This window comes from Sinocyclocheilus grahami, unplaced genomic scaffold, assembly GCF_001515645.1.
Source record: "Sinocyclocheilus grahami isolate Dianchi unplaced genomic scaffold, SAMN03320097.WGS_v1.1 scaffold318.1, whole genome shotgun sequence".
Taxonomy (NCBI): domain Eukaryota; kingdom Metazoa; phylum Chordata; class Actinopteri; order Cypriniformes; family Cyprinidae; genus Sinocyclocheilus; species Sinocyclocheilus grahami.
The window spans coordinates 74,850-84,006 of record NW_015505497.1 but is presented as its reverse complement, the minus strand read 5'-3'; the positions used below and the strand labels follow the sequence as shown (position 1 = coordinate 84,006).

The following is a 9,157-nucleotide window of genomic DNA, read 5'->3' as shown; positions in this document are numbered from 1 at the left end:
ATACCAGGTTTTTGAATATAAAACAAGCACTGATATTCTTTTAAATACACCATATAAATACCATCATATATGAGTATGGAAACCATGGTCTTACAGTACCTTTTTTTGTAAGACTCCCACAACCGATTCATCAAGTTAGAAAGTTTAATTATTCATCCCAGTACTTAGTGACTGCACTGCTGACTCCTGTAATTACTTACTGTACATAAATTCTGGGAAACAAATTAGAGAACAACACATCTGGCAGGTAAAAAAAAAAAACTGGATTATTCCAGTTCCTGTCCAGCCTGTTTCTCGAATGCACATTGTCAAATGCAGCCACTTAAAAAAGAAGCTGTCATCTCATAAACACAATGATGCCCAGTCTTTGTACAAACAGAGTTTATTTCACAGCAAGAACAATCATTCATTAGTGTTTATTATAAAACAGATAGGAAAAGAACATCCAGGTGCTCGAAACAATTAGAGTCACACTGTTTGTGACATTTATACTAGAACTGAACACATTATCTTTGAGCTACAAAGAAAGTTTAGATGCTGGAGTCATAAATATGACTAAAAAAGATGGAGATGACCAGCCAACTAACTAAAAAAGCCTGTCGTCATGTAAAGTGCAAATCAGACACACGTCTGTAAAGGAAAAAACACCTGTGGAGCAAAGGGCATCATAAAAACTCAAAAGGTCACATTTACTGTCAAACACTCGTGCGTTCGCGCACACACGGCATTAATAATTAATAAATGAACTCGGTTACATCAAATTTGTTTAAAAAATACAAAACACTGACATGACTCAAACTTGTTTTTCCTTTAAAAACATTGAAATCAATTTCACTGTGACCATACAAACATGGTTTTTGCACTGATGAAACACTGCCAGGTGTTTATGTGTCTTATAATGTCATCCCTTGTTGCAAACTGGATGCGATTTAATGAAAAATAATCATGTCGGTTGTGTGGCATTGTTAGTCTCTCGGCTGCCTGTGTGTCCTGTTTAATGAGCTCTGGCTAAAGCTACATTTGCATCATAAGCCTCCAGAAAAACATCATACACACACACACACGCGCGCAAACACACAGACATCAGTATCCCTTCTAGCCCGCAGGCACTCCAGTAGCCTTTTTTCTCTCTTCTCTCACCTCTCCTCGCTCTCTGCGCTCGTCTAATTGAGGTGAATCTACCCTGGACAAAAAGCTTTCTCAGAGGGGAGCAATTGGCCGAATCTGTCACAAGCCAAATGTGAAAGTTTCACATCAGAAGCCTGAAAGTTGCTGATGTGGATGGCAAAGACTGGCTTGTGGTAATTGTTTTATGTCTTACAAATTTGTCTCGTTCTGTTTAGTTAAGTTTAAAATGGCAAACGACAGATTCGCTGGTGTTTTCTGCAGCAACTGGACTAAAGAATAAAGATAGGGGAGTAAGGAACAGGTCCTGATCTTTCTTACCCCCTTCATTCTTTCAAAATCCCACCTCCAGGCACCTACTTTACATTACCATTTTGTCTCATGGCACTCCATTTAGGTTTTGTGGCAAAAGGGTGCTTAATGATTTTACAATGTTGATACACTTGACCTTTATTTGGAGCGTTAGAATAACAAATGCACATTGCATCATAAGCCTCCAGAAAAACATCATACACACACACACACGCGCGCAAACACACAGACATCAGTATCCCTTCTAGCCCGCAGGCACTCCAGCAGCCTTTTTTCTCTCTTCTCTCACCTCTCCTCGCTCTCTGCGCTCGTCTAATTGAGGCGAATCTACCCTGGACAAAAAGCTTTCTCAGAGGGGAGCAATTGGCCGAATCTGTCACAAGCCAAATGTGAAAGTTTCACATCAGAAGCCTGAAAGTTGCTGATGTGGATGGCAAAGACTGGCTTGTGGTAATTGTTTTATGTCTTACAAATTTGTCTCGTTCTGTTTAGTTAAGTTTAAAATGGCAAACGACAGATTCGCTGGTGCTTTCTGCAGCAACTGGACTAAAGAATAAAGATAGGGGAGTAAAGAATAGGTCCTGATCTTTCTTACCCCCTTCATTCTTTCAAAATCCCACCTCCAGGCACCTACTTTACATAACCATTTTGTCTCATGGCACTCCATTTAGGTTTTGTGGCAAAGGGGTGCTTAATGATTTTACAATGTTGATACACTTGACATTTATTTGGATACCAAACCACAAGGAACAGCAGAGTCCATCACCTTTCACAGTAATGCAATGTATTTTTCTCTTCTACACTCCAGGGCTCCAGCACCAGATGGTCTTCCAGCTCATCCTCTTCCTCCTCCTCTTCCTCGTCAAACACACTGATTTCTTCAGTAGAAGTGTCTAGGCAGTAGCTGCTGCCTTGACCCTCACTGTATTCGTAGATGGTAGGTAGGCTGCTTCTCATTCCAAAGCGTCTGCGTAGGGCAACCAGCAATGGCTGAGGCACAGTAAAGATGTCCACATTGTTGCCCAGGTCCACCCAGGCCAAACTGGGAAACTTTTTGGGGTCCTTAACCACCTCTATCAGGTCTTTAAGGATAGCTACAGTCAGCCGGTTACCGTTGATTGCAAGGGTGGTGAGTTTGGGTAGCACTCCTAAGAATGGTAAAAGAAGTCGCAAGCTGTCGTCTTGGAGCTCTGTGAAGCTGATGTCTACCCTTGACCCTCACTGTATTCGTAGATGGTAGGTAGGCTGCTTCTCATTCCAAAGCGTCTGCGTAGGGCAACCAGCAACGGCTGAGGCACAGTAAAGATGTCCACATTGTTGCCCAGGTCCACCCAGGCCAAACTGGGAAACTTTTTGGGGTCCTTAACCACCTCTATCAGGTCTTTAAGGATAGTTACAGTCAGCCGGTTACCGTTGATTGCAAGGGTGGTGAGTTTGGGTAGCACTCCTAAGAATGGTAAAAGAAGTCGCAAGCTGTCGTCTTGGAGCTCTGTGAAGCTGATGTCTACCGCCGTCACAGATGAACCATTGTTCTGAAGGTAGTATGCCACACGATGTAGATCACGGCCGGAAAGGGGGATACCAGACAGAACCATGGTATCGTGTGTTAATTTCTTTTTCAGTGTAGTTTTTAAACTGTGAAAGAAAAAAAAGTAGTGTTAGCATATTACATTAAATTACCATGCTACTGTGTCAGTCATGATATAAAAAATAAACATGGCATATTTTTATTCTATTATTTACTTACACATTATTACAGAATAATGTGGTAATTTAATAGAGCATTTTAAAGTAATTTTAAATAGCAATGCAATGCAATTTACCCATTTTTTCATTTGTATTTTTTCTGTTTCAGATTAGTTTTTTTTGGTTTAGAACTGTGAGGGTGGTAGAGCTTAAGTGACAACAGTCACATACATGCACAAGTCCAGGGTATTATTCTCATTCAATGTAAGCTGCTTTTTGAGGCCAAGACTTTCAAGAGTTCTAGAACAGACCGATAAAGTTACAGTGAGACAACCTCTCAAATAAATAAATAAACAAACAAACCTTAAGTATTAGTGGTTGAAAAGAGACTTTTAAGGATAAATGCCACTTGTTCTAAAGCAGGCCTGTAAAATCCCGGTGAGGCACCACAAGAATGCTGCTAACAAGCATTGGTGGTTCAGTGGAAGAATACTCACCTGCCACTGGAAGGCCAGCCGCGGATAGTTGTAATTCACTGACAGCCAATCAGATTGCAGAATTTCAGCAAGTTGACAATTTTTTGCATTACATTTTTATTTTATTTTTTACTTGTTTGGACCTGGGTTTCAAACAGCTTTGTGCTTTTTATAAAACAAAATAATCAAATGTAATAATACATTACAGCTGCAAAGTATTTTAAATGTGTGTCTTGTATTTTTGGATTACAAGGCAAATTATTCAGCAAGTTGACAATTTTTTGCATTACATTTTTATTTTATTTTTTACTTGTTTGGACCTGGGTTTCAAACAGCTTTGTGCTTCTTATAAAACAAAATAATCAAATGTAATAATACATTACAGCTGCAAAGTATTTTAAATGTGTGTCTTGTATTTTTGGATTACAAGGCAAATTATTATGAATAAATAATTAATATTAAAATAAATACAGTAAAATAATAGTAGTAAAACATATGGTTATATTAAAAACATGAATGGTTATATTAAATATTAAATGGCTTTTGAAATGTAAATAAGAGGCATTTAAATTGAACTCAAACTGAGTAATATTCAAGTACTGAATGAAAATTGATTGAGTGATGGAATAATCTTAAGTCACACACTTAAGTTAAATGATCAATGAAGTGTTTCCAAAACCATAGAAACTGTAAAATATTAGTCCTACGAAGTGGAACACAGCACTCATGAAGCAATTTGTAATTTTCTGTTGTATTTTTATTAAATGCTTTAAGCACTTTTTAACATTAGTAAATATCGATCCAAAATAATAAAGTAGAAAGAAAAATAGAATTCTGACAATATATAGATATTACAAACTCGCACTGAAAAATCTAAATATACAGTATATACATGAGTTAAATATTACTAAGGGGCAAAAGAATATCATTTATTTCTTTTTTTCTGCCACTCAGCTCTGTCTTCCCATCTCGTAAAATGCAGACTCTTTAAACTCTTTCCAGGTCATCTCTTTCTGTATGCCCTGAGGTTGGTAAATGGAAAAGACTTTAGCAGGGCAATGAACATAAATATGCTACGCCAGGAAAGCCTGTGTGTATGTGAGGACCCTGCTTCAGTTCCATTTGACAAAATCTGCACAAGCGACCAACGTGTTCAGTTTCAGGCCTCCTCCACCAGTTTCTTTGTGTCCTCAAGTTCACTCTTAAAGAACTCCATTTCCATAAAGTCTTGGAATGGCATTCTGGGGTTTGTTAGTCCTTAATCACTGTAAGCATTAAAAAACTTTGTGGAACAGACAGGGCCTTGCTGATTAAAATAAAGTGGAAAGAGATTGCTGCTGCTGCTCCATAATACAATTCTCTCAATAATCTCATGAGTTAGGAGTGTGGTCAGAGCAGGTGCTGTGGTGGGTTTACATCTGCAGGCTTCATTGTTACCACTGGCACACTGGTTGTTTTACTACCCTCTTTCAAGACGTTTCTGTGGAGTTGTTAAATGAAGAACTGGTGTTCAGCAGTTTGGCCAGGTGCTTGACGTACTGTGAAGTGTGCAGTTTTGTGGTCGAATCAGTGAATCTACACTATATGATGAATAAATCTCATACTTACATTGCATGTACATCTGCACTTTGTTATTTATGATGAGAGAATTCGCGAGTCAGAATACAGTCAGCACACGCTGAGCGCCTCTGATTGGCCATAAGCTCAGCATAATCATGTGTGATTGGTTATAATGCGCAACACTGTAAAAACATGGAAAAATAAAAAATAATGCAACAAATAAGCCCTAATATTAATTAGATAGTATTACTAGCCAAGTCTTTCTATCGTCAAAGGCATCAGCCACAGGCGAGATCTCTGATTATCGTAGATACACGATACTATCGTCTATCGGCACAACCCTATTTCAGATGCGGACTCCAGAAATGTTTTTTTATTATGTTGGAATGAAAGAGACTAAGTAGTAGCCTATGAAGTGCTTCTTATTCTTACCCAAAGATACAAAATGGAAGAAAGAGTTAAAACTGAACACAATCTGGCTACTCAAACTGTATACACTCTTTTATATATGTATTTATTTGCTCCTTTTCCATTTTGCATTTACTTGTACTTTTACATTCAGTAGGCTACTTAAGTATGTTTAATATAAAAAAAATACTTTACATACTTAAGTACAATAAATATCACATATTTTAAGATTTACTCAAGTAATATTCTAAACGGTGACTTCAACTTCTGTGGAGTTGGAGTCACTTTCTGGTAAGATATCTGTACTTTTACTTAAGTGTGGCTTTCAGGTAGGCTACTTTATCCACCACTGCTTTAGGAAAAAACAGCCTTAGATATACAAGCAAAAAAACACACCAACACCATTCTAAGAATTATTACAGAACATGAATTATGTGACAGTATACTACGTTTGACTTGATCCCCATAAAAAATATTACTCATTCAAACATCAGTCATCATTCAATCTCGAAATCCATGTGACTTAACCAGATCGTTTGTTTTCTCAGATAAAGGTCAGAAAGTGACAGGCAATTTAAATCTAACTCTGCCAACTGTTTCTAACAGTGATGACCAATGCTGTTTGTGATGTGCAGAGACTGCACAGCGCCTGCATTGCCCCCTCTGTCACCGCACATTAACAATCAGCACGTCCTCCGCATATCCATATGTGCAAAGCCAGAGCAACAAAACTGAGCAGTCTCAGTAAAAAGCTTATTTCAAAGCACAGAGTCATGCACAGTACTGTGGGTTTTGGATTAGATTCTCTCTTAGACTCACAAAAAAGGGAGAGAAACATGGAAATTGAATGTATGGATGGATGGATAGGGTTCAATGAGTCATTGTTTTTGCCCAGAGCGGTCACGTTGACAAGCAAGTCAGGGCTGTCAGAAAAAATGAGTGCACACACCAAAAAACGGAAAACTGTGGAAACTCGGGCTGACAGAGATGTTTGCAATTGTGTGTGGTTTGCTCTGAGGTACTGCTTCTGCAGCTCCCCCATATACTGTACTTGTGTGCAGATGAAGTAGTTGACGACACAGCAGCCAGGGGGCAAGGTTGTCAATTCCTGCAAACATATTTATGGAAGACAGGCCGCTTTTTTGCATTACATCGACATCAAATATTCTGAATATAGGGGTAGTAATAAAGACTCCTATGCATGAGCAATGGCTCCATGTGCACTAACTAAGCTTTAAATTAGAGAGCTGACAACTGAACAGCAATGCAGCTCCCTCCTTTATTCACCCTGCAGCACCCCACCCCTCTGCAGAGGGGAAAGTCCAAGTCTCCTCTGCCTGGGATGATAGCATTACATTCAGAGGGGCTTTTGCTGTGACTGCAGGATTTGGACTTCCTACGCCGTGCGCTCTATTGTTCTGAGTTTGGGCTTGTCTGATTGGATTAAGGGCTTTCCTACAGGGGCTGCCTGGCACGCCGCTAGCACTGTTCTGCGTAGGAGCCAGAGGTCCAGCCAAACAAAGTGCAGGGATCAGCCCTTTTCAAAAACAACACTGTGTGTTGGTGTCATAGTCATGAGGAAGGGTGCTGAGAGCTCCTGGAGTTGGTGGGATGGGGGTGGAATGGATGGGGTAGGTAGCAGACTGCAATACAGAATTGGCTGCCCATCTGCAAGGTAGCATGGCAGCGCTTATCCTGGTTTAGGCTCAATGCATCCTTTATCCTTTATCTAAGGGACATTGTTAACATGGGCTGCTGACATTGTCAGGAACATACCATTTAAGACTGAATTTTAGGTAAAGTGGCAGGGCTATCCATACGGCAGTGGTTGCGTTAGACTTTAACATTGTCCGTCATTTTTCATGTTCAACACACTGATCTATAATAGATATAATATGAACCGTACATATAGTGCACCTCCCATCCAATAAATCGCAATAGGCTAAGCTTTGTGCTTTGTTACTTTTTATATACAGTATATACATAAAGGTTTGTACAATTGATCTGCACATAAGTCCTACAATAAGGGGAAATTATGAAATTTGAAAGGTGATTTCCAGGGTTATATGTAAGGTCAGTAGACAAAGCCGATCAATGTATTGATTAAATGAACTGTGGAACAATCTAGAATCCATGGAGTAACTGAACAACCTGCTTAATGAGAGATCTACTGGCTCTAATTGCATCGTACATCCACTCTGCCCTTTGGGATATTGACATGTTTTCACCAAGAGCTTACATGACCTATCAAATGTAATCTCAAAAACAGCTAGATACTACAAGGAAACAAGCATACAAACATAGGAGCCTGCCACATATGACACATTCTGACAAATTTTAGTCCAATTACATTACATGCCACGATGATTAATTAATCAAATAAATCGCATGCAACAAAATTTGCTGAAAAAAGCCCCCAAAATAAAACAATTCAAACAAATTTCATTATGGTGGCAGGCAATATCACTGAATAGACATTACAAAAAGTTAATTGCACTACATAAACGTTAAATGGACAGCCCTAGTACTTACATTTCACAATTACACCGTCATTTCCACCAAACACATGGTTTAATTAGCTAAAGATGTACATTGCGTCTTCTGCACAGTAAAATGGGTTGACTAAGCAAACCTGAGATGTACATGCAGAGCTCCAGTAGCTCCACTTCTCATCACACACTGACTTGTGGGTAAAACCTATTCAAAAGCCTGTCAGTGTGGATCTACATACCACGCCACCATGACTCTCAAAATAACGTTGTCAAAACCCTCTTCAGATGATTTCTCTAGCAAGCCCTGATGACGTGGCAGGTTTGAAGGCCCATTTGCATTAATATTGCCCCATACTGACACTTTGACATATGCTCTATATATGCTTATGTCTCTGAGACGCCAGGTGCCTCTGCCGAACGGACAGTCTAAGTCACATTTTTTGATTTCTCCCTCTTCTCCATGGGCTCTAAATTTCTCCCGAGATGATGTTTGAGGCCATTCTGAGCCTTCTGCGGATAGTAATCAGGGTTTGTCTCTCTTCAGTGCCACATACACCTTTTCCCAGCCATCTTAAATGTGAACTGCACAGAACAATGACTTTCCAGTTGGCTAATCCCATTTCAGTACTGGTGAGATAGTCGATGCTATATATATCAATGTGGATAGTAGAGAGACAACTCGGTGTAAAAGCTGCAAGGGCTCTCTGTATTATTTGCAGTTCTGCTGTGGTAATTCTCAAAATATTAAAGCCATAATTAAACATTTTAGCAAAGTCCTTGCACACATTTTTGGTGTGTGTTTTTTTTTTTTTATTCTAGTCTTAACCCATTTTTTACATACACATTTTTTGTAATTTTTTTTAGATGTAATTATAATTAATTAATTATATATATTTAAATTACATATAAAATGGTTATAATTATTAACAAAAAACCCAAAATATGATATACTTATATACTTACACACACACTTTAAAGATATGAAAAAAGACAAATATTATTAAAATATAATTAATTTTTTAAATAATAAAATATAAAAATAATTATACTTATTAAAACTGTAAAACTAGCATTGGATTATAATGTTATTATATATAA

The 9,157-nt window shown here is 38.5% G+C and overlaps 1 protein-coding gene across 3 annotated transcripts in view; it reads right to left on the bottom strand.

Moving 5' to 3' along the window:
- Positions 1-360: 360 nt before the first annotated feature.
- The window catches only part of lrrc75bb (leucine rich repeat containing 75Bb), a 32,918-nt gene continuing 24,121 nt past the window's right edge, over positions 361-9,157 (bottom strand). The window contains exons 4-6 of one of the 3 annotated variants that reach the window (XM_016294442.1): positions 2,808-3,072; positions 2,170-2,508; positions 361-1,606 (exon numbers count right to left, since the gene is read on the bottom strand). In XM_016294442.1, the coding sequence (XP_016149928.1) occupies positions 2,200-2,508; positions 2,808-3,072 (574 nt within the window). In that variant the 3' untranslated portion in view covers positions 361-1,606; positions 2,170-2,199. The other 2 variants (XM_016294439.1, XM_016294440.1) reach the window with 2 other exon arrangements.